Genomic DNA, 25,145 nt, shown 5'->3' with positions numbered 1-25,145 from the left:
TGTTTCTTATTTCCAAAATCTTCTGTTACCTCAGTCATGATATAGAAAGAGGGGGAAATAAAAGTTGGTTTTTATAACATTGATGACTGACATTTAGTGCCTAGACACTTTGCATGCTGGGCCTGAGAAATGAAGCAGGGTCTTTCGATAAAAATACCGGGTAAGATAAATTTAATTTGGATATTTAATCTGAGTCTTGGCTTCTGAGGTGTAGAACAAGTTTCTTGTCCTTGTCACGTTTTAATGAAAGTGAGCCCTAGCTTTAACTGCTTTGTCCTTCGTGGTTAAAAGACAGCAGTCTTATCCTTTATAGCAGGTTTTTGTTTTTGTTTTTGTTTTACCTGATCCAGAATTGCATTTATTTCTCCTCTCTTTAGTCTCCTTTAATCTGGAACATGTCTTCAACTTTCTTTGTTTCTCACGATACTGACATTTTTTGAGAGTTTAAGGCAGTTATGTTGAGAACGCCCCTCAACTAGAGTTCATCTGAGTGTTCTATCATTGTTGGAGCCACATTATGCACCACAGGAGTGTTGTGAATTACATATCACAAGGTATTACAACGCTTATGTATCCTTTTGTACCTTAAGGGTATGGCTAACTTTGATTACTTGACCAAGGAGATGTCTGCTAGATTTCCCCACTGTAAATGTCCCTTTTAACTCTTTGTAATGACAACAATAAAGAGGGACAGAGTTTAACAGTAAGTAAATACTTTGTTCCCCAACTGGCTGTCACTGATGGTTTTACTATCCATTGCTGAGTCTTGCCTGAATCTATTATTAATAGAGCTGGATGGTAAACACAGTGATCTTTCTAACTCTGTAATTTCTTCCTTGTTTAGTAGTTGTCATTCTATAAGACAGAGTTTTTCCTTCTCCTCCTTAGTATGATATATTATAGTCTTTACTCCCTTTCATGTTGGCCCAGGTTTGGCAATAGGAGTTCTGAGATTTGGGGTTTTTCATTGTGTTGTGTGTGTGTAAATGTAACAAAAAGTAGTTAATAGAGGCACACAGAATAAAGTGGGAATGAGAAGCCACAGAGGTGAATTCTGTTGGTGATTAGGAAAGGCTTTAGTGGGAAAATGGTGTTTGAGGTAAGCTTTTTAAAAGTGGCAGAATTTGGGGTACCTGGCTGGCTCAGTTGGTAGGTAGAGCATGCCGAGTCTTCATCTGAGGGTTATGAGTTCGAGCCCCATGCTGGGCATGGAGCCTACTTAATTAAAAAAAAAAAAAAAAGTGGCAAAATTGTCACAGAAATGGTGATAAGGTGGAGTGGAAGGGAAGAAATTGTCTGAACGAAGCCTGACCTACCTGGTATTCGGCAGGTAAAATTCAGTGGTGCCAGAGCATGATGAGGCAGCTGAAATGGAACAGAAAAACCTCTGCACTTACTGCGTTTCGTGCTGGTCTCTGCTTAGAATTTCTTCTCTGGCCTCGCTCCTGCTGTTTTGCTAAGGGAGAGGATGAGGTATGAGGAAGGAGGGAATTCTAAGTAGTGAAAATCCACAGGAGCCAAAAGCCCCATTCAAATACTCCCTTCTCCAGAAAGCCTTTCCTGGATCCCTGACAAGAATTAACCACCCTCTTCTCATACACTCCCATGGTTATTGGTGCCTTTCTGTTAATGATTCTATTTTGTTTTGTGGGGTTTCTATTTTCTGGATATATCTTTCTCCTTTAAACACAAACCACATCTTAATCACTTTGCTCTGGTAGTCAGCACAAATGCTCAAATGTTTCTGGAATGCATGGGAGAGGGAAAGGAGAGGATAGGTTGGAGTTGGTTGGAGAAGTGCTCTGAATGACATGTTAAGGGGTTCAGGCTTGCCCACACGCAGTGAGGAGCCATAGCAGCTTTTGACAGGTACAGGCCTGATGGAGGTATGATGTGGGGGACTCAGAGGAACGGGAAGGACAGTGAGTTGTCCCTGCAGCAGCCGCAGAGAAGCCAGAGGGCAACAACTAGGAAGGCCAGAAGGCTTGGAAGCAAATAGTTACCATCTCGTGGATCTGGATCTGGGCACTGGTTTGTAGGAATGTAGGAATCAGAAGCGGGAAAAACAAACAAACAGACAAAAAAAAAAAAACCACACCAAAAACAAAAAAGAAAAACAAATAACAAAAATGGAAGGAATTGAACATAGTTTTGAGATTTTAAGACTTGACGATGAGATTGACAATGGCCTCTTAGCAAAATAATAAGCACAGGGACAATTACAGAGAATGTAGGCAGTTCAGCACGGTCCTACCTCTTCCTCATCTAATACTCTCCCTGAATTCAAAACAGTATGTGCTGTTGAAAGATTTCCTTCTATCAAATATGATGAGAAATGAAATATTGTCTTCAAGTGCAAAAAAACTGACTTTGGTGTAATGGACCTTTCCATTTGGCTTTAGGAATGGTTTTATTAAGAGCAGATGCTAGTAACTGCTTTCTTAGCCTTGAAACGTGGTCTTATGACAGCAGCTTACCTTGGAAGAAGTGATCTGTAGTGTTCTGGCTCCTCTGTCCCTCCTGCACTTCCTAACAGAAAATTTGCTTTGCACCTGCTCCAACTGGGTCTAAGTGATAAGCATCTTGCAAGCCCAGAAAATTGTAGTATCAAATCTCAGCCCCAACTGTGAAGCAGTGCTCTCATCGAATCCCCACTGAGAGGCTTTCTTTCCCAATTCTCAGGGGAAGAGTCCTTTCTCCCCTGGCCCCTTTTCAGGCTTGAACTTCGACCTAACCCTCTTTTTAGGTCCCAGCATGCATTGCACTGGGTGCTCACCCTGACCCAGCCCTGTGTACTCTGCTCCACCCTGGGCTCATCCACAGGTCAAGCGTGGATAGCCCTGGGGTCACTGGAGTGCCCAATTCCAATAATGAGCATATTTATCTTAGGAGAGGAAGTGAACCTTTCTGTTCTTTGCAGCCTATTGCTTTTTTCCCTCAGAAATAAATACTAACGGGGCATTTGATATATTATCTGTGATTGATAAGTGTACATTGCTTAATAATATTCACAAAGTTGCTTTCATCCACATTTTCCTTCATAAATGCTTTGTTATAACTCATGATTTAAGAGAGATATACCTATTTAACTGCTAGGGAAATGTAAATGTTTTAAAATCATGCCATGTTTGGGAAAACTCTTATAAGAATTTCAAATAAAAACAGAAAATGCTATTTAAATGGGTGAATAACATTCTAATTGGACTTAGTGTACGGTTTTAAAGGGAAAGAAAAAATACCTTTGTCTTTATGTTTTCCTTTTAGGTTTTTCAAATAGACCAAAGTCATTAAAAATAATTCTTAACCCCCAAAGCCACAAAAAAGAAGCTACCCAGGTCTATTATGAGAAGGTTGAACCACTGTTGAGGACGGCAGGAATAAAGACTGACGTAACAAGTAAGTCATTTTCACAGTATAATTTTGCCACTAAAAAATAATACTTAAGGAAGCAAAATAACCTGTATTTGTTCTTAAGTCAAACTGAGGAAACTACCTATGATAGCTAAAGCTTTTTTATGTGCTTCCATAACCTACCACAGTCAGGTCCGGGATTATAACTTATTTTGTTTTCTTTTTTTATTGTGTTATTTTTATTAGAATATCAGTATTTTCTCTTTAGACCCCCTTTTTCAGACTTTAAAAATTATTAGGAATCATTTCAAGAGGAGCTGCATACTTTTTGATACATTCATTGAGATGTATATTATTTACACATTATTTCTGCAGATTCGCAAGCAGTTGGTTTTTGCTCACTTAAATGTTTGTCTTCCCATGGAATCCTTCATTAGGTGGTTTTTGTTCTGACTCTGACCCCTGCTGGTTAGGTCAAAACTAAGCATGTAACTGCAGGTTTAGATGAATTTTGGGAAGCCAGTAGCTTAACTTCATTGCCTAAAATAAGAAAAGTGCTTAGGTTTTTGCTGAGGAAAAAGAAATTGGCCAATGCTAAAGTTAATAGAAAGAAGGTTAGCAAAATCCTTTTCAACTTTTTGAATTTGGTGACCAAATTCCTTTGTTTCCTTTGAGTCTCTTATTTCTCCCATGGGGGGTGGACTGAAAAGGGGAGTTGATGCTGTCAAAAATCATAACCCCAGTTTGTCTGATTTCATTTCTATGTCACGTCACTAACATACAGTGCAAACTTGTAGTAAATTTAAATTGCTGAAGAGTATTGCATAATAAACCTATTCAGGAGACAAAGTCGGAATGTATTTGGGTTCTCCTAGTCCCATTTATAAATTCCTTGGGAAGGGATTCAGAGTGATGTGGTTTTGCTCAGCTGTAACCATGGAGATGGGTTTCACAATATAAATCAGACTTGATGCCCTCACCTCTGACTTGACGGATTGAGGTAGAAGGAAGTTCCTTACAAAAAGTAAACAAAAACAAAAACAAGCAAGCAAACAAAAAACTCAACCACATATTTTTAGGAAGGTCAGCCACTCCAAAAGGCATCTATTACAATGGTGGTTCAAAAGAAACTACCACGAAAAATTCAAGAGGAATTTCTGAACTGAAATAAAATTGTAGTGAGAAGTTAATCTTTTACCTTTGTGGCTTTTGGCTTACTTAGAAGTGATTTGTAAGGAAAAGAAACAATGCAAATCTGTCATCCCTTTCCACTGAAGATTTTCAAAGATTGGTAGAAGAAAAGTTTGAAATTGATAGTAGGATGAAACAATTAAAAGTTGAATAAACTTATTGGTAAACTTAATAATATTAATTATTTTGTTTCATTGATTTAATATCCAGAAGTTTGATGTGGATACTACTATATATCATTCAGTTCAGCATGTGTGTTGTACCCATAATATCTTTGGAATTATTTCATTAATTTGCTTTGGCTTCCTCAGTTTTGACTTCATCATAAATTTGATCTTTTCCATCATCATAAAATGGTTCAGTGGACTGGGTCCTTCTTCGTTCAAATCAAATGGGATGGGGAAAGGTGTGTATATGTGAGAGATCTAACATGCGTTAGTACTGAGCAAGGATTAACATCTCTTCCTGTCAGTGTGACTGTCTTATTATGTGTGACCAACCTGGAGCAGTCAGTCTTTTAAATATTCAGACCCTTTGCGTGGGCTGGAAGTAGGACTCCCTTTTCCTGAAGTCTGAAAATACCTTAACCAAATCTGGCTTCTATTAGGGAGTGGGGAAAAGGTCCAAATGGCTTCTGAAAAGGCTCCCAACAATGTGCACTAGAGGAAGTTTAAATCCAGATTATGGATGAGGCCACACACAGGAGTTTACTCATTATGTATTAATCCGAAGTTGGTGTAAATTTTTTATCATAGAATTGTACTCTGGTTTATTAAAGATGATTCTGCCAGCAGAATAGAGATTAGGAAGGAGGAGAAAGAGAATAGAGGAAAGAAAACTGGTAGACGATGAAACCTGACCTAAGAGGAAATGATCAGAATGTCCTTTCCTCCTTTTGCACTGGAGAGAAAAGTTTTATGTCCTTGGCTCTTTTTTCCCCTAAATTTATAATTATTATTGAATATTATATTTAGTTTAATGTAAAATAAAATTAGGACATTACATAAAGCAAATTTAGAATTTTCTTATATATTTGTGCAGAATGGCTAATTATTAGCTGCCTAACACTCCTCCTACAGGCAAAATTATAAAATTACATCTTTTGCTTATAAACCCACCTTGGTAGGTACATTAGCTAAATATTTATATTTTAAAAGTTTCCTATTTCATGTGAGGGACTGAATAAACATGTGAATGCTTGAAAAATTTTAGAATCTTCTTGCCTGTTTCACAGTATTGTTTTGTAGTTTGAGTCGGGTAATGTATTTGACACTCCTTGTATATTATGAAGTTCTATAGAAAGATGCTATGCGTGTCTGTTTCATAAATCATGTAACAGTAAGATTCAAATCACACCTTGAAAGAAAAAGAATATAGGAAAGACTAAAGCAGAAAAGGTATGTATTTTCTGCACATCCAGTGTGACCATTATTTTAACCTATCTTGTGTGCATTGCTGAGTCTAAATGGAATACAAGTTACATGATAAATTCTACATGATAATGAATTCACAAGGAGATAGTGTCATATAAATGAGGCAGGATTTGAAAAATTCTAGCTAGGTACATACACTTTAAAAGGTTGTTTTCTATATATTTCTTTTAAAAATGAATAGCAAAAAAATTAATAATTGGACTAAAAAATGGGTGAAGGATCTGAATAGCCATTTTCCCAAAGAAGACATAAAGATGGCCAGTAGGAACATGAAAAGGTGCTCAGCACCACTCGTCATCAGGGAAATGCAAATTAAAACCACAATGAGACATACCACCTTACATCTGTTAGAATGGCTGTTATCAAAAAAAAAAAAAAGACAAGAAATAACAAGTGTTGGTGAGGATGTGGAGAAAAAGGAACCCTGGTGCACTGTTGGTGGGAATGCAGACTGGTGCAGCCACTGTGGAAAACATTATGGAGGTTCCTCAAAAATTTAAAAATAGAACTGCCATCTGATACAGCAGTTGTATTTCTGGATATTTATCTGAAGGACATGAAAACACTAGCTCAAAAAGATATCCGCACCCTCACGTTCATTGCAGCACTATTTATAACCATCGAGACATGGAAGCAACCTAAGTGTCCATCAATGGATGAAGGGAGAAAGAAAATGTGGTGTGTGTATATACACACATACTTACAATGCAATAATTGGCCATAAAAAATAAGAAAATCCTGACATTTGTAACAACACGAATGAACCTGAGGGCATTATGCTAAGTGAAATAAGTCAGAGAAAGATAAATTACCATATGATCTCACTTGTATGTGGAATCTTAAACAAAAGCAACTGAACACGCACAGAGAACAACATGGGTGGTTGCCAGAGGTGGTGGGGTGGGAGAAATGGGTGAAGGGTGTCAAAAGGTACAAACTTCATTAAAAAAAAAAAAAAAAGAATCACCACATTAACAAAAATATACTTTTCATTTTTGGTTACTGCTGAAACCCTGACCACTTCTGAGTATGCATCTTTTGAAACAGTTGAGCTGAAGCTGTATTCCCCCTCTGCTACCAGCGCAAATGCTATATCTTATCTAATAATGGTATCAGAAAAACTTCTGGAAGAACTTAGAAAAAAACGGGGTTATTTTTTTCTAATAACTTGATGGCATATGAATCACAGAAAAACAAGTGGTCAGCCCATGCTGACATCATACCATGTCTTTATCTTCCTCTCAAAACAGCAGACTTTAGGAATTACACTGGCTAAGGTGTGAGAGAATTTGTGAAGATCATGGATCCGTAGGATAATTCATAAAACGATAAAGTGAAAAAAGGCAACAGAGAAATCAAACTGGAAGGAGCTTTAGAAGCCATCCAGCTGAATTCCCTGTGGTGGGTGTAGTGATGATACTCCTCGTGGATGAACTCCCAGCCTTTGCTTGAGCACACTATGTGTGTCCCATCTTGCATAGAAGAGTCCCTGAAATACTCAAAACAGATACTGTGTCTGCCCTTGATCTCTCTCATTCATGCTAGGCAGTTCCATCTCCTTCATTCAATCTTTCTGTTAACAAAGCTGCTAGACCTTATCATACTCACTGTCATTATCACGATCAAAGACACTTCTCTGAATTTAGCCTTGATCTCTGTCAGCTCTGGGCCCATGGGAGTGCCTAGTCACCAGATAATTTTTTCATCCTGTCTGGCCCTGGTAGAATTATCATGAAAGTGGAGTTTGTTATCAGTTTCATTTAAAATTTTTTTTTCTCCTTCTAGGGTCGTGAGTTTAACTTTTAATACTTTGACCAAATCTCCTCTTTGATTTTGTGTTTTTCCTCTTTGGCTCTTTGTCTCTCCTTAAAGCCTTCCCTCCTTGGAAATGCCTCTCGCTATTCCTGATCTCACCTAGCAGACAGCTAGGCAATTTGATAAAACTGAATCACAAAAGATGCTAGTAAGTTGAGGCATTCTATCTTTCCAATTTTACCTATATTTTAATAAAAATCTGAAGAGGAACTGTTCATGTATCACATCCAGCTAAAGAGAGATTTCTGTGTGAAAGATTCTTTTTGTTATCCCGTAAATAATTGTGGATTTATTTGGCCAATCTTGTTTCTAATACTCAGATGTCAGGGAGTTAGAGTTTTGTCTCTGGGGACAATAAAGAGTCATCAGTAGAGGTTTTGTAGGAAAAGGATTTGATCAAATAAGTGAGAAAGTCATTCTGGGCAGAGTAGGGTAAAGACTACTATCCCCATTAAAAAGGCAGTGGCTGGATCATGGGCATTGGCTTGAGATGGGATGCTACAGCAATAAAGACCAAAACAACTGGTCTTGGCCTTGGAGTGGTTGGGAGAGGAAGGAGGGGGACAAGCTAGGAATTAATTTTCCTGTCTTGGGCAGCAAGGAGGGGATATTGGAACAATATATTTGAGAGGCAATATGAAGGCGGAAATGACAGATTCCATTTTGAGCTTACTATGAGGCACCTGTAGAACAGGAGAGAAAATTTTATCCCCAGACTAAGAAATGTTACCGTAAGTCCAAATCTCACCTGATTTTACTTCAGCCTATTTCTTCATCAACACTTAGTATCAACCTCATTACTTGCCTCCAATCTTGTCTTCTTGAGGAAGTAATATTTAAAATGGTTAGGGTGAGTGGGGAATCCCAGCAATGAGAACTGAGTTCAAAGCCTTGTAAAGAGTGGAACCTCCAAATTTCCTGAATAGAAGGGGCATAGGGTGTCATTCTCATCAGAAAAAGAAAGCAAGTGAAAGAAAAGGGTAGTAGTAACCTTTTGACACTACATTTGCCCAGCAGTCTACTCCTTATGTTTATTTGGAGTGGGATGATTTGAATCTAGCTCTAATTCCAGGGCCCATAATATTCTGTCTAAATGCATATTTCAATTCCTTCTACTATATCTAAATAGTAGTCCAGATTATTCTCTATCCTTTTTCCCTGTATTATTTTTCTTTATAATCACTTATTGCTACTTTATATTCTATAATCATGTTTTATTTTTTAAAAAATGTTTATTGATTTTTGAGAGGGAGCATGAGTGGGAGAAGAGCAGAGAGGGAGGGAGACATAGAATCCAAAGCAGGCTCCCAGCTCTGAGCTGTCAGTGCAGAGCCCAACACGGGGCTCAAACCCATGAGCTGTGAGATCATGACCTGCATCGAAGTCGGACGCTTAACTGACTGAGCCACACAGGTGCCCCTGTGCATTCATGTTTAAAGTTAGTGTCTAGTGTCTGTCCCCAGAATGTGAGCTCCCTGACATGGAAGTCTTCGTTCCTTTTGTTCAATTTTCTACTATATTGTGATCAAGTTTCTTTCATCTTTTCTCTGTTCCAGGTCACTTTTTTTTTTAACTTTTACAATGTCATTTAAAAAAAATCACTCTTCTTGGGTAATTTGCATCAATATATAGTCAAATTTCACCTGCAAGATCAAAGAGAGTATTATTTAAAATTTTTCCTAAATTAAGATAGTATTTAGCCATAGCATAATTTTAAAGCTAATTTTATATTGGATTTGAAAAGCTTTACCAAAGTGAGCTTTAGCCTAAAAAGCAAGATTTGATCCAATGATTCTCAGCATAAATATTTCTTCATAATATCATTAAGTATTTTCAGTGTATGTAGGTAACATTTTGTATTTTCAAGTTTGCAACTACTTGCCGAAGCTATAAATGATCAACACAATCATTTATGATAACTTAACCTTCCAAGCTTATTAATATTAATATTTTATACTTAGTTTTCTTATAGCTTTCTTCTGATTAGAATTTAATCGAGAGAAGTTTTATTCATGTGACTGTTAACAGCATTTGAATAAGCTGTGGGAGAATTACAATGTAATGTTCGCTGGATACAGAATGATCCTTTTAGACACCAAGACTAATAATTTTTAACAATATCTAAAAACATTGTAGGAAAAGCTTGAACCATGCTGGCACCAGGGACAGACAGGCATGAAAGATTAATGTAATCTTGCATATAATGATGCACATTCTTACACAAAAAATCCATCTGCAATGTCATGTCAGTCAGCAGAAATCTTTGATGGGTGGATACAGCTGGGCTGTCTCTTCTGGCAGTGCTGCCCTAGAAAATGCTAAATGTGGCTGGGATGCTTGGTGCCATCTGCAGTGTGCCAGCTTACCCTGTCTCCACTGGCATTTACAACACTGCATAGGGCATCGTGACCGTAGAGACAGCGATAGGGAGTGACAGATTCATTTCCTCAGAGGATCCGGCTCTGGTGGGTCCATGCCGCCACCTTCCTCGGCTTTGGGTCTGTTATCATTGGTGTTGGCTTTGCTTCCTTTTTTCACATCCAGCTTCTCTTTTTAGTCTAGCAGTTCCAGACACACATTCTTCTAGTATGTAAATCTTACACTAACCTTTCAACTAATTTATCCGTGTGAGGTTGCCAAAGCGCTTTAACATTGACTGTCTTGATGCCAGCTAATATGCCTTATTTTCAAAATACTGCTGCTCTTCGGCTTCTGATTTAAAGGAAATGTATCTTATTTATAATATCAGGAAGGGAACACTGAACAGACAGGCACCAAGATAAATGATCTAACTGCTGTATGTGGGATGTCCCCAAATGACTTACGTAGTTGGAACAAATATATGACCCTCTTTTACATAAAGCTATAAAACACATCAGGCAAGTAACACTTAATCCTCTTTCTCATGATTAAAATATAAATATTCAAGAATAAATGTTGTTTGATGACCTGACCATATGTTTATGATATTATTTTGCCAAACTCAGTTAAAAAGTGTAGATCATTGTTTAAAACTTTCACCTTTTTTGTGTGTTTGTTTTTAAATAGTAACAGAATATGAAGGACATGCTCTGTCACTCCTAAAGGAATGTGAACTCCAGGAATTTGATGGGTAGGTTATATTATCAATCTGTATATGTAATATAGCTTATGTTATAAAATGTTGTCATTAGTTTTTAATGACATATTTGGGACTTATAAATATTTCAGTATTCGTGGTGTATGTAATTAGACTCCATTTCGTTCATATCTATGCAATAACAATTAATGATGATAACATGGCGTGGTCATCTACCTCTCAGGATCAGGCATAGGAAAGCAAAAGGAGAAATCTATAGAAGTACTTGGAAATCAAAGGGTACCACGTTGTACCGACCTACTGTGCATATATTTGCATCGGCAGTCCTCAATTCTTGGCTTTAACCATACGAGTCTCTAGAAAAGCCTTGATGGAAGATACACCGGTCTTATGGTAGAACTGTATTGTGATTCTCTTTTGCAAATTTATTGATGGTGTTCATAGCTACCCACTGTTTAATTTGGCTGTGATTGAGGGTAAATATTTTATAAAAACAAATATATTATTTTCAGTATGAATAAAAGATGCTAATTTTAATTCTTTCATAATTTAGTGGCTACCAATTAAGTGTGTTATCTACAGTAGGCATTGGAAACTGTCGTTGGCAATACGTTGCTGGAGTGCATAGAAATTGTTCACTGTCATGCAAACATTAGAAACAAGGCAAGTGACTTACACTTTAATGGCCAGTTTAAAAAAGTGGCCAAGTCAGTTTGCTAAAGTGATGGATTGATGTGTAAGACACAAACATTTTAGGGAAGATTTTTTGCAAGGGTTAATATTTCAGAGTTTTAAAAGGTGGCCAGCATGTGAATTACTTGTGTCACATGAAGATGGGCAGGAAACAAACAAGTACTCATAATCTCAGGCAAGAGAGTTGTGTCTCTTTAACTGTAGATTTGCTTTTCCCAAAGAACTAGTAGAATGTTTTAGGGAGGAAAGTGATGAGGTTGTTTTTCCAGAAATGCCTAATATTTTTTGGTAAGAAACAATATTAGTGGATGAAGAAGAAAGTTTGATAAGTAAAATAAGACTTTTTTTAAATTTATTTATTTTGAGAGAGAAAGAGCACGAATGGGGCAGGGGCAGAGAGGGTCTCAAACAGGCTCCATGCTGTCAGCGCAGAGCCTGACGCAGGGCTTGATCCCAAGAACTGTGAGATCATGGCCTGAGCCTAAATCAAGAGTTGGATGCTTAAATGACTGAGTCACCCAGGGGCACCAAAACAAGACTTTTATAAAAGGAATTTGAGAAGAGTAAATCTAGATGGCAACATTCTATAAATATTGAGGATGAAGAGTATAAGGTAGGAGACTACTTAAGAGCTTTATACTTAAAGCCAGACAGACTGATTAACAGGCTACATTTGGGAAATTATCTTGCAAGTATACAATTTAAGAAAAGTAACTGGAGGAATCATGCCCATGAGCTACCACCTTAATATGCTGCATAGTCACACAACTTGTGAGTATATGAGTGTGGCTGTATTGCAAGTAAGTCCTTTTTTCAAAATATGATCATATAAATAATAAAGATAACAGATACCGTAGATATTAGACCTGGTCCTGCCCATCAGCATTTTGAAGTGTTCCACTAAATGTGGTGTGTATAAATAAGTTCTGCTGGTAATTATACTAGGTAAGGATCAAGAGAAATTTTGCAGAATGATGAAAGACTATTGCTTAAGGGTAGTATAGTAATGCTGTTTTCTTTAATTGAAAATACTTAAATTTTTGTTTATTTCACATGGCAGGTATTGTTATTTAGCAGTGTGGTCCTAAAAGGCACACAGATCTGTTAGTTATTATCCACGTTTTTTTTTAAACTTTTTAATATTTATTCATTTTTGAGAGAGAGAAAGAGAAAGAGCGCAAGGAGAGAAGGAGCAGAGAGAGAGGGAGATACAGAATCTGAAGCAGGCTTCAGGCTCTGAGTTGTCAGCACAGAGCCCAACGTGGGGCTTGAACCCACAAACCATGACATCATGACCTGAGCCGAAGTTGAACACGTAACTGAGCCACCCAGGCACCCTGTATTATCCACATTTTTTCAACCACAGAGTTTGACCTAACCATTCTATGATATAAGTTCCAGTGATTTAACAGTTTCTGAATTGTACAGCATGCTGATTTATTTAGGACTTCTAATAATTTAAAATGTCTATTGAAAATCATCTATTTTGTAAGATTCTTTATCTCATTTTCATGGGCCCAGTTTTTCCCACTGGGAGCTGGGAAAACTTAATAAAATGCTAATTTTAAGTCACTCCACTTGGAAGTAAATAGGTATATATGGAAAACAATGGAAACAATTTCTTTAGACAGCTTAAAAGAAAAATTCTTCACATGTATGAATTTTGTTATTTTGTTACTTAGATTCCATATGTAAGTGAAATCATATTTATTGTGTTTATCTTTCTTTAACTTATTTCACTTAGCATAATACCCTCTAGGTCCTTCCATGTTGTCATACATAAATGGCAAGATAAGAGAACAGATTGGTGGGTGCAGATGGGAGAATTGGGGTGGGTGACATAGGTGAAGAAGGTCAAGAGGCACAGACTCCTAGTTATAAATAAGTCAGGGAAGTGTAACGTAGAGCATGACAACTGTAGTCAATAATAGTGTTTTGCCTGTTTGAAAGTTACTAAAAGAGATCCTGAAGGTTCTCATCACAAGAAAATAATTGGGGAGGGGGGTAACATTGTATGCTGATCTTCTTGTAAAGATCACTTGGCAATGCATTATGCAGTGCAATGCATTAGTCATTATGTTATATACCTGACACTAATAAAATGTTACATGTCAAATATGCTTCAATTGAAAAGAAAGAGCAATTCTCTCACAAGTATTTGAAAATGGAATGCGCTCTATTTATGGGTTCCCTATTTCTGAACTTGATCAGAGAGAGGTTATTGGAGTACTTTTTGAGAAATAGGTACAAAAGATTCAAGGTTGGGGATAAGGTACCTGCAAGATTCTATGATCTTTCAATGAGAGAGGGGCTCACATTCCTTCAAGAACTTGAGCCTGAAGCATTTCTGCCTGATTAGGATATCACCTAAAGGTATTTAGACACAGACTGGAGAGTTTAAGATCCAAGAATGATTCTGTGCATGTTATTTAATAAAGCAAAATGGTCGCAAATACTGTTTAAGAAATGTCACTTGCTAAAATTTTGGAGTTTTTAATGAGTTACGTATTTTGTATGAAGACACAATATGAGATAAGAGCCAACAGGAATGCATCTCTCAGTGCTCAAGACAGCTGTTGTGCAGCTCTAGTGTGTTCTAGCAAACACTAAGATCCATTGCTAAACCTTGTAGGAGTGTCAGTTTTTACTTGCCCCCTATTTTTACTATGCATGAATAGAAAGTTTTGTAAAGGCAGAGGAAAGAGTAATGTCAGCTGCACAAACTTGAAGCAGTAACAATTGAATTTACAAGCATCAATATGGTTAAGCTAATCTATAGCTCTTATGCAGTTGTAAAAATATCAATATTTTCCTGTTTTGCTTCATAGTATTTTATTTGAATTTGTTAAGTAACAGTTTTTCTCCTTTTGTTAATTTCGCCATTACCTAGACCCATAATGATTTAGACATTGACATTTTATCATATTGTCCATGATACCTGTCTTCCTAAGTAAGGTATTTTTTAGAAAGTACCTCTTTTCAAAAAAGAGAAAGTTTAAATCAAAACCTAATAATATATTGAACATTTCAAGGATGATACTGGTTTATAAACAAATAAACACCCATTTAAAAAAATGTGTCACTTCTTATACAGAAAAGTAAGGTATCAGCCCCAGTGGCACTTTTCTAGGCAGAATCATTGTATTTGGGGGCATGGCAAGAAGGAGTTTACTTATTCTGAAAACATAAGCTGTACCCCATGTGAAAGATTACTTTAAGGTTTATATTTTAGGATAACGCAAGTGTGGTCAACTTGTTATAAAAAGTTGTGGGTGTTTTTGTTTGTTTTGTTTTGTTTTTTGGCATTTTGTTTTGTTTTGTTTTTGCCTTTTCTTGTTATGTCCAGAGTCTTGTGATAGGTTCGCATTAAGTATATCCCTTAGGTTGAGTAACTATACCTGGGGCTGATCCTAATGATACAGTAGTTGTCAACATAAATATGTTTTTTTCCTAACAAATTTAGTTCCACATTGATTCTACTGGCAAACTGATTTTCAAAATCGTAAACCTCTCTCGTAAGGTGATTTTCATTAGGTTTCACATATAGGAAAGGATTATAATCCATCGAATACTAGTAGTGCAGTCTGTAAGGTTGAATTGCCTCTGTTTCAATTCCCCCTTCTGTCACTTACTGTGTAATGACCTTGGAAAAGTTACTTAATCTTACTACGTGCTAGTTCCCTAATTTGAAATTGAAGGTAAAAGCATCTATTGCATGTAGTTATTGTTCAAATTAAATGAGTTCATACATGGAGGGTGCTGAGAACAGTGCCAGTACATAGTAACTATTCACTAAATGTTACTTTATTGTTGCAATGATCATTTGTTATAGTTTCAAAATATTTAACATGGAATGTGTTATGAAAAAATTTCAAAGGCTTTTGTAGCAGAGTATGTTTACAGAGGAGGCATCTCTGTTAATTCTAGCAATGAGTTAACATGTGATGTGCAAGATGCTATAACCGGATGCAGGATCCCAGGGGTGAGATGTTGCTATATTAAATGGAAAAGCCAACTTCTTCTCTGCTAAATTAGATGCTTTGTTGGATTATTTTAGGTGATCCTTTTAGATCACACATACCTCAGCAGGTAGAAAAGGCATGAATCTGATAGTTATAATTACATTTCTAGAATGTTTCTCTGAGACACAGAGATCTTTGAAATCACACTGATTAAGGTTCACAGCAAACCTTGGCTTCCCCATTTATAAAGATGAGGCAAATGCCTACTTTATGGAATTCTGACGATTTGATAGAAAAGAATCAACACATTATCTGACATAAAGTTGACCCTCAGTAGATACTGTCACTTTTTTCTGAATTAGTGGCAACATTGCGAACCCCTAGGATTATTTCAGACATAAAATAATACCCCTAGCCAAAGGTGATCTGGGTGATATCCCATGTCCTGGAGTCTCTTATAACTATGGTGGATCTGGATCTCCCAGGCAGGCTGTGTGCAGCCACTGGCTGAACCTCAGCTCTGTGCAGGGGCTGGAATGCTGAGAGCAAGGTGGAGGGACTCCATGGACCCTCTGGATTCCAGAGCTTCCTAAATTTAGGGAACCATTTAAAACCTGCTGATCATGGTCCATGGGCTGTTTTGTTTGGCACATAGGGGTTTTAAATGTATTGAATACTGGTTGATAATATTGAAAAATTAGGAGACTCACCCGCAAATCAGAATCTGTGGTTTCTCTAGAAAAATCAGAGGATGTGGTCCTCTAGGCTTGCCTCCCAGATGATGTGAGTGGGCTGGAGCTGAGAATCTGTCCCCCCACTGAGACTCAGTGTACTCTTCCATTTTTGCTGGACCCTTATAGGCTTGAATTATAACACCTGCTTTCAATAACACAAACTCTTCCTCCTTTTGTGTAAAGTAATATGATTTTGCTACTAAAGACTATTTTGCATCTTTTAAATACAAATGATTATGAAACAACTTTCTGAAGTCTTATGTATTACTTTCAGAGATTCCCACCACCACCTCTGTTATGCTCTACTTACCATGAGATCTTTTTTTTTTTTTTTTTTTTTTTTTTTTAATTTTTTTTTTTTTCAACGTTTATTTATTTTTGGGACAGAGAGAGACAGAGCATGAACGGGGGAGGGGCAGAGAGAGAGGGAGACACAGAATCGGAAACAGGCTCCAGGCTCTGAGCCATCAGCCCAGAGCCTGACGCGGGGCTCGAACTCCCGGACCGGGAGATCGTGACCTGGCTGAAGTCGGACGCTTAACCGACTGCGCCACCCAGGCGCCCCACCATGAGATCTTAAAAAAAAAAAATTATTAGCAGTACTGTCTATAGTCAAAATGGTAGTAACAGTAATTTTAAAAGTGTCATAGAGGAGGAATGTCCAGGAGAGAAAAAACAGTTCACGTTTGCAATTACTATATTTACATACTGATGGTAAAAGCTTTTTACGTGATTCTTATAGCTGCCTGTCTTTTTGGAGCTATGTTGAAAAAAATTAGCAGTTAAGTGAATTGCACATGACTATTAACATAAACAAAATGAGAACAATATACTTTTGGATATTAACAGAGTAAATGCAGGTTCAGTGTGAATTAACGTGTTGAAATGTTTTAATGTCTCTTAACTCACTTAAAATATTTTGTCTATGGGATATCGTGTAAGTATTGTATTTGTGAAGTAAACTTTATGCAGTGCTGGAAGCTTCTTATTCGTTGACCCTTACTAAAATGTTTGAAGGTATGTATGTGTGATCGTGCACGCGAACATGCAAGATTACCATTTTGAAGTTGAGATTTCATGAATTGTTACCAATTGTTTTAAAGCTGCTGCATTCTCAGTGTCTTGTTTTCTAGTGTTGTCTGTGTTGGTGGAGATGGATCTGCCAGTGAAATCGCCCATGCTTTGCTTCTTAGAGCCCAGAAGAATGCTGGGAAAGAAACAGACCGCATCCTCACCCCTGTCTGTGCAGAGCTCCCTCTGGGTTTAATACCAGCAGGTGAGGGAGTGGCCATGGCTTTGCTAAATGGAACCTCTCTTCCTATCTTTCTCTGTCTTACTTCCTAATCTAGACAGTGTAGCACAGAGTTAAATGCACTCTGAATCAGAAAGACCCGTGTTTGGAATCTCCACTAGCAAATCTGAGACTTTGGACAAGTTATTTCATTTGTTTGAACCTCCTTGTTCTAATCTGTAAAACAGAGATACACATATATTCACTTAATGACAAGGTTATTGGAGTATGTGTGGAGGGTTTGATACATAGGTAAGCAGTCAGTAAGTGGGATGATGATTATTCTACCTTCCAATATAAAGGTCTAATGATTACGCAGTAGCAGATATGAAATTTCAAAACAGGTCAAGCTGTTTACAATGTAAAATGTAGTAACTCCCATAATCAAAGTATAAACATAACCTTGAGTTGAGAATGCCAAAAAATGTATTCTAACGGCTGGGCTGCAGCAGCTAGAATAGAATAGAATAGAACGTGACACGATGAAGCTCAATGAAGTTTATTAAGTGAATGAATGTCAAGAAGACCTAATTACCACTCAAATTAGGCGTAAAAATGGGTAGGAACCTGGACTGAGAAGATGAGGTTGAGTTACTTTCTTCGTTGCAAAAATAATCAATGCCAACATCCAGGAACATTGAGAAATAGAAAAGAGGCCATTTGTCGGGTGATGATGGGATCAAAACAAACCTAAACCATGGTGGCTCCTGGATGCCACGGGGAGGGGTCTGAATTGTATTTGATAAACAGTAGGGAACAATGGAAGATTTAGAGCTAGGGAACAGTCTGCTGCTAGCCTGGGGAGGGGGGTTGGTGATGAGGGGCAGGGAGGGACAGTGGAGGTCCAAGCCTGGGAGAAACACTGAAGCCGCACTGGCATCTAGGAAAGAGGAAAATGTCTTTCACAAGTTGATTACATTATATCAGCCACTCCTCCCAAATTATTTAAACAAACAACAGTGATGGAAAGTAATGATTTCATTTTGAAATCCTCACACATTCTTAGCTCAACAAGAAAAGCAGAAACAATTATTGTTTTCCTATGAAAATAGGAAATAATGCACATGGTTAAAAAAATTCAGTATTCTATCCATTTGATAACCACATTCATTGAGGATGGATTGCGGTATATTTAGTATTAAGTGGCAAAGAACAAAAGGTATGCAAATGCTCTTTTAGACTGTGAAGTCTTTCAAAAAACCAAGGCTTTAAAAAGGAGAGGCATATTTAGATATATCCTGATAATTGTAAAGCAGGTAGAGAAAAACCTTTGATGGTCTTGAAGCAGAAAGGAACAAAATAACCTCAATTCGAGAAAAGAAAATGCTGGCAAAGTGGAGCGGTGCACTTTGACCTTTTCGTGTCATTTTAGTAGCTCTGTCTGTAATGGTGGAGCTTTTCAACATTTCCCTCCATGCAAAGTGGATGTGCTTAGGTCATTTCCTCTTCACTGGTGCTTACACTCCTGAGGTCACTTATTACTGCTGTGAATTCAGAAGTGAAAAGATGGGTATCCTCACAGGTAGGCATTTGACAGAAAGTGAATAGTTAGCTAGAAAAACTGGTGGTTATGCTTATCTTTTTAATATGCCACTTGAATGCATTTTGTTTAGAAAATATAGCCTGTTGCCAAAATTGGGATCCTTCAGAATTCCAGCGTATGGATTCCATCTAACAGGAGGGGAAAGTCCTGTGCAGGATATACTCCTAGGAGGACTCAACGCCCCCATCAGGGCTTTGACAGAGAATGGGAACAAGAGCTAGGCAGGAAGTTTCCAAGCTGCATGCAGAAGATTGTCTGCCTTTGAAGCCATTTGCCTCCTGGAGAGAGATGCCCAGAGGGAGAGTGTTTAGTAAATTACTCCACTGAGCCAACAGACTAAGCCGCTGAATTATGGTCAGACTCACATGGATCAGATGTGGGGAAGCCTGTATTTGAACTGCTGGCCATTAGCAATGGTGTTTGTTGCCATGGGAACTGGTGCTAAGGAACTATACAGAGAGATTCAGATTAAAGGGGTGGGGGAGGACAGAGGAAAAAGCCAGAGAGGACATAAAAATAAAAAAGCAATCCAGTTGTTGTAAAACAAGCCTCAATCCACATACTGATGGCTGCGAACCATATATTCGTATGGCGTTCACATAAATAAATTCATGCTTTCCAATTAATTTGAGGAGAATAAAATATTGCCAAGGGACTGTTAATTTCTATGATATTTCAGGCAAAGAACCAAAATGTAGGTGCAGTTTTCATGAGAATTTTAGATATGCTTGACTAGGAAGTCATTACATCACATTTATCTGTTTGGATGTGGGAGACATTAACGGCCTTATGAATATTCATGGTGTCTGGTTAATTAAGTTAATTGTTCTGCAGAAGTGCTTGCACTTCCAAGGACAATTTTTTTCCTTTTTTCTTTTTGCCTCCATAGTTGCTGCCTGGTACTTCCATCATTCATGCTTTACATGAACTGCTACTTCTGTCCTTACCTTCTTTGCGCTTGGCACCTTTTAGCAGGTCTGGGGAGGTGGTGGTGAGCAAAGTAGCTGCTGGCTGTTAAGAAAAGTAACTTTCCAGGCTAATTAAAATGTTTACCTTGAGGTAGAGCATTTATAACTTTGGTGAGGATTCTAAAATTACATAGTTGTTATTTATGTGAGCAGCATGTTCTTTTGGCATGGAGACATCTTTTCAGATAGATCACATTTTGTTTCTAGAAACTGCACTCTATCTTGTAGATTATCCAAACAAAAATATAGAGCAGTCTATAGTATTACAACTTTATATCCACTTTCCTCATGCACTTTCCTTTTTAATTCAGAATGTAAGAAACCATTCTTAAGGACTAAGGTGCAGGCTAATCAGGGTAGAAGATGACTAAAAGCATTTCCTGACGTGTGGTCATGCCTGTCTGCCAAATTCCATGGAATGAAGTAAAAATTGTAAAAGGTGCAAAGCCTAAGACCTAAAAAAAAAAAAAAAAAAAGATCCTTAATGGTCTAGAAGGATTTGTGCTTGGGCATGGTTAGCATACTTCAAACTCCCAGGGAACAAATGGTCTTTATTTTCTTGAGTCATGATATGTATCATTCTCTATTGCACATGACAACATTACATTATGTTTTTTAATAGCCTTTCTAGAGGAATGCTTTTATGGTCTATTCCTAATTAACCATGGTAATGGAGGAAATGTGTTTCATGGAGTACTGTAATCCATTGATAATCCTAAATATTTCACTCTAATTATGTGGCCTCCTCCAAAACCTTTACCATAAATCTGATTGGGAAGCAAAATAGATTGTTTCCTCTCTTCCCTCCCACCCATTCCAGATTAATTAGCAATTAGATGGCCAAAGGGCAGGCTGTAGATGGTCAAAGGATAATTGGAAAGCCTCCTGTAATTGACTCCTGGGTAAAGATCCACTGAGTAGCAGGTTTCTGGACCACTTGTTCTTAAACCTTAGGGTGCATATGAATCACCTTGAAATCTTGCTAAAGCATGGACATCCTGGCCTCACCTTGCTTGCAGACATTCAGAATCCGGTGGCTGGAGGTGGGACCCAGAAATTTGCCTTTTAAACAAGCTCCCAGATAAGGTTGATGTTGCTGATCCCTGGACAATGCATTCTAAAAGAGTGCTTTAAAATGCAGACTCTGACTCGGTAGGTCTGGAGGGGGACCTGAGAGTCAACATTTTAATAAGCACCAAGGTATTATCGTATCCTGCTGGACTGTGAGCCATATTCTGAGTAACAAAGGTCAGAGCATAATTTGCCCTTTGATGAACCACTTGGAACAGGTTTACTAATTGGTTGAGGTAGACTTTTCTTTGAATTGGTATTGCTAGAGGTCTGGAAATCATTAATATTAGATGAGCCCCTTATGATTATTTTAATGACAGTCTTCATTGATAACATTTGAGCTGCCTCAGCTTTGTCAGCTGAAAAACCCTAGCACACATCAGTTCAAGTGATACGAATTGAATAGATTACATATGACCACACAGAAATGTTCCTGATGAACAAATCCAGGGAGCTGGCCTTTGCCTTGATAGCTGTAGTACACTCCACATCCACGCTTTCGAAGTTCTCGGCTGTTACTGATTTCTTTCTTACGTTCTGTAATTCAAGAAAACCTGTAGCTTCTTAATTTTAAACCCTCTTAATCTCCTGGGAACAGCAGGAGCTAACTGGTATTTTCCCCTTCAGAGGAAGGCTTTTATCCAAGATCTCAGAGAAACATAAATGTTATAGAAGTCTGACTTGAGCGGTGCCTGGGTGACTCAGTTAAGCATCTGACCCAGGTCATGATCTCATGGTTCCTGAGATGGAGTCCTGTGTCGGGCTCGTGCTGACAGCATGGACCCTGCTTGGGATTCTCTCTCTCTGCCCTTCCCCTGTGTTCTCTCTTTCAAAATAAATAAATAAACATAAAAAAAAAAGTCTGACTTGAGAGAGTTCTTTTCTTCTGTAGGCTGGTGGCAGAAATTCATGTGGATCATAAATTATCCTAATGGTTACGGAAATCAGAAATCTGTAATGTCTCAAAGTAGACTTTTATAGCATGGCAAATGCCATGGAATTAAATGTTTTCTTCATCTAGGATACCATTTGTCAGGTAACAGGAGAATCCCCTCGGATGAAAGCTTACCTCTAAGATTCATTAACAGTATTTAAAACAGGTCTTTTGTGCTTTACAGTGATTTTATATTTTTTTCTTCATTACTATTTGGATTTTTTATTTATATATTTATTCATTTGTCTCTGCTTTCCAGAGACAACCTTATGCTGTTGGTACTCATTTAGGTATAGAAATTAGAAACCCACTCATTGAAATTGGACGGAGTAGACTTTGATAGCTAGTGTATTTTGGTAGAAGATGGACATTAATGACGGCAAAAGCTGTGAGCAAGTGGTTTTCTAATTTTAAGTGGTTTAAAGGTTGAACAATACAGCCAACATCTGATGTGAGTTTAAGCTATGAGTGAAAATTTATAAACTTCTATTACTTTTTTATTTGCACATTGCATAGGGATACCTGTGTAAAGTAGGGGCAACTGGATAACTTGAAACATACGCTACATTGTTTTACGTGTTTTAAAACTGATTTGGCAGGCTCTACCAACGTACTGGCACATTCTCTTCATGGAATCCCTCATGTGGTAACTGCAACTTTGCACATTATAATGGGTAAGAATTCTTTCAAAGAAGTTCATGTTTGTAAGGAAGCTTTTTATAGGGAAGTTTTTATATTTATTTAAGGCTATTTCTGTCAAACTTATCTAAGGAAGGACAGGTTCTTTGTCTCTCAATGCAGAGACGTGTTTTACTAAAAACCAAAGGTCAGTTAGACAAAGCTTCACTATTTGGGCTGCCTCCCTTTTTAGAGTACAGGTCCTGTAAAGAACAGTAAATGAAGTTTATGCAAGGTCACAATTTTATAATCAAGAAAATCCGTGTATACTATTTAAGTATATCAGATATTGTTGTTTGACTATACCAAGACTCTAGGGCTGAGATTGTTATTAAAAGAAAAACATAAGAAAAGAAGAAAAATTCATTGCACATCCACTAGAATATTTATCCTCCCAATTGATGAAAAGCCTATAAACTCAGATAAATACAATGCAACACTAGTGTTAAATCTAAGTTTGCTTTGCACACGTACTTCAATTTTACTTTCTTAGCCCTGTTTGATAATTAAAAACAATTTTTTTAATGTTTATTTTTGAGCGAGACAGAGCGCGAGCGGGGAAGGGGCAGAGAGAGAGAGACAGAATCAGAAGCAGGCTCCAGGCTCTGAGTTGTCCACACAGAGCCCGATGCAGGGCTTGAATTCACGAACCATGAGATCATGACCTGAGTCAAAGTCGGACACTTAACTGACTGAGCCACCCAGGTGCCCCCCACCACAACCCTGTTTTATATGAAATAACAATATACTGTGGTATTTACTACTTTCTGTTTCTTCCTTAGTACCTGAAAAAATTACAAATGGCAATTTCAGTAGTTGCAGGGAAAGAGATGAAAAGAAAGGATATTTATTATTGTATGAAGTCACTTGAGATTGTCTATAAGTAAATAAATCGGCTTTTCTATGCTTGCCATCTTGACAACTGGCCCTACTGCACTCCCTGCTTGACGAATATCCAACATAATATTCAAGGACACATACAACCTGTCGATGTCTGCACCTTCAGCACCACTGGCAAATTTCTTCGCTTTGGGTTCTCAGCCATGTTTGGCTTTGGGGGAAGAACTTTGGCTCTGGCAGAAAAACATCGATGGATGTCACCCAACCAACGAAGGGATTTTGCTATAATTAAGGCACTGGCAAAACTTAAGTAAGTCTTTTTTTGCGTAAACCAAAAATTTTGTATCTCAGAGTCAATGAGTGTCAATAGCAAATTTTATTGTATTTTAGGCCTGAAGACTGTGAAATATCATTTTTACCATTTATCAGCTCTCAGGATTTACAAGAAAGGTAGGTAAAGAGCTCAAAGTAATGTAAACATCTATATCTTTCTTTAAATCATGACATAGTTTGATATGCATACTTTATTAGACTTGTGATCTTTGGTTGTTTTTCTAAAATACTAGCAAAGAATATAGAGTAGTGAGATTCTAGTAGGCCATGTCATTTGGCTTTTGTCTTCAGAAACAACTATTCACTCCGTCCATCCATGCAATGATTCATTCATTTATCCAGCGGTTGTTTATTGAATGCCTACTGTATGCCAGACACTTTGGATACATCAATAAACAACAACAACAAAAAAAATAAAACCCCTAGTTTCTACCCTCATGAGAATTTCAGTCTAGTATGCAACACAAACTTTACTCAAAGCTACACAAAGGAAATGTTCTGGTTTTTGAAAGAAATGAAAAATCATTGTTATTGATAATACCACCTTTAAATGAACCAACATCATGTAATGCAGTAATGGAATTACTTATATGTTTTTACTTTGTCTAATCTAAGATAATATCTGACATACTAGGTTCTTGAAATTTCCCAATTTAATAGATGTCATTTTTTGTGTGATGTAGTTTTCTTTGTTTTGTTTTCTTACTTTTAGGAAGGTGGAAGGATCTCCCAAATCTGGTGAGTCTAAATGTACCTCTTTGAGAACAAAATCAGGCTCTATAGACATGTTGCTCTGGTGAGGGAAAGTAACCAATCACTTCCATTACCTTCAGTGAGTAATGATCAGTGGCAAACGATCCAGGGTCAGATCCTGAATGTCAGCATTATGGCAATTCCTTGCCTGTGTTCAGTGGCACCTAGAGGCTTGGCACCTAATACCAGGTTAGTAAGCATTTTTATTGAATAACTGACAGTTTTCTATCAACTAGTTTTTTTTTTGTTTTTTCTTTTAGAATACCTTGCTAACTTTTGGCTGGCTATCATATTATCAATGGGTAGTCTCTCTTGGATTATGTAACACTAGAGATTCTAAGGGACTTATTGGAGCAAGCTGACACCAACTGTTAAACTGGAAATAATGGACAACCACTGATTTCTTAATATTACTGAGGCTAGAATATTTCTGGGGTTTTATTAACATGATTTTATTGTGTCACTTTATGCCTACT

The 25,145-nt window shown here is 37.5% G+C and overlaps 1 protein-coding gene across 4 annotated transcripts in view; it reads left to right on the top strand.

The window, feature by feature from the left end:
* Nucleotides 1-25,145, top strand: part of CERKL (ceramide kinase like) — a 108,445-nt gene that overhangs the window by 72,758 nt on the left and 10,542 nt on the right. For 3 of the 4 annotated variants that reach the window (XM_045480402.1, XM_045480404.1, XM_045480400.1), the window contains exons 3-10: nucleotides 3,265-3,396; nucleotides 10,839-10,902; nucleotides 17,392-17,534; nucleotides 22,665-22,739; nucleotides 23,716-23,893; nucleotides 23,974-24,033; nucleotides 24,629-24,654; nucleotides 24,750-24,858. In XM_045480402.1, coding sequence (XP_045336358.1) covers nucleotides 3,265-3,396; nucleotides 10,839-10,902; nucleotides 17,392-17,534; nucleotides 22,665-22,739; nucleotides 23,716-23,893; nucleotides 23,974-24,033; nucleotides 24,629-24,654; nucleotides 24,750-24,858 — 787 coding nt within the window. The remainder of the gene's footprint in view (nucleotides 1-3,264; nucleotides 3,397-10,838; nucleotides 10,903-17,391; nucleotides 17,535-22,664; nucleotides 22,740-23,715; nucleotides 23,894-23,973; nucleotides 24,034-24,628; nucleotides 24,655-24,749; nucleotides 24,859-25,145) is intronic. The other variant, XM_045480401.1, reaches the window with a different exon arrangement.

Source organism: Leopardus geoffroyi, chromosome C1 (genome assembly GCF_018350155.1).
Source record: "Leopardus geoffroyi isolate Oge1 chromosome C1, O.geoffroyi_Oge1_pat1.0, whole genome shotgun sequence".
Classification (NCBI taxonomy): Eukaryota; Metazoa; Chordata; class Mammalia; order Carnivora; family Felidae; genus Leopardus; species Leopardus geoffroyi.
Note: the sequence above shows the minus strand (reverse complement) of the source record. Positions and strands in the feature narration are given on the sequence as shown.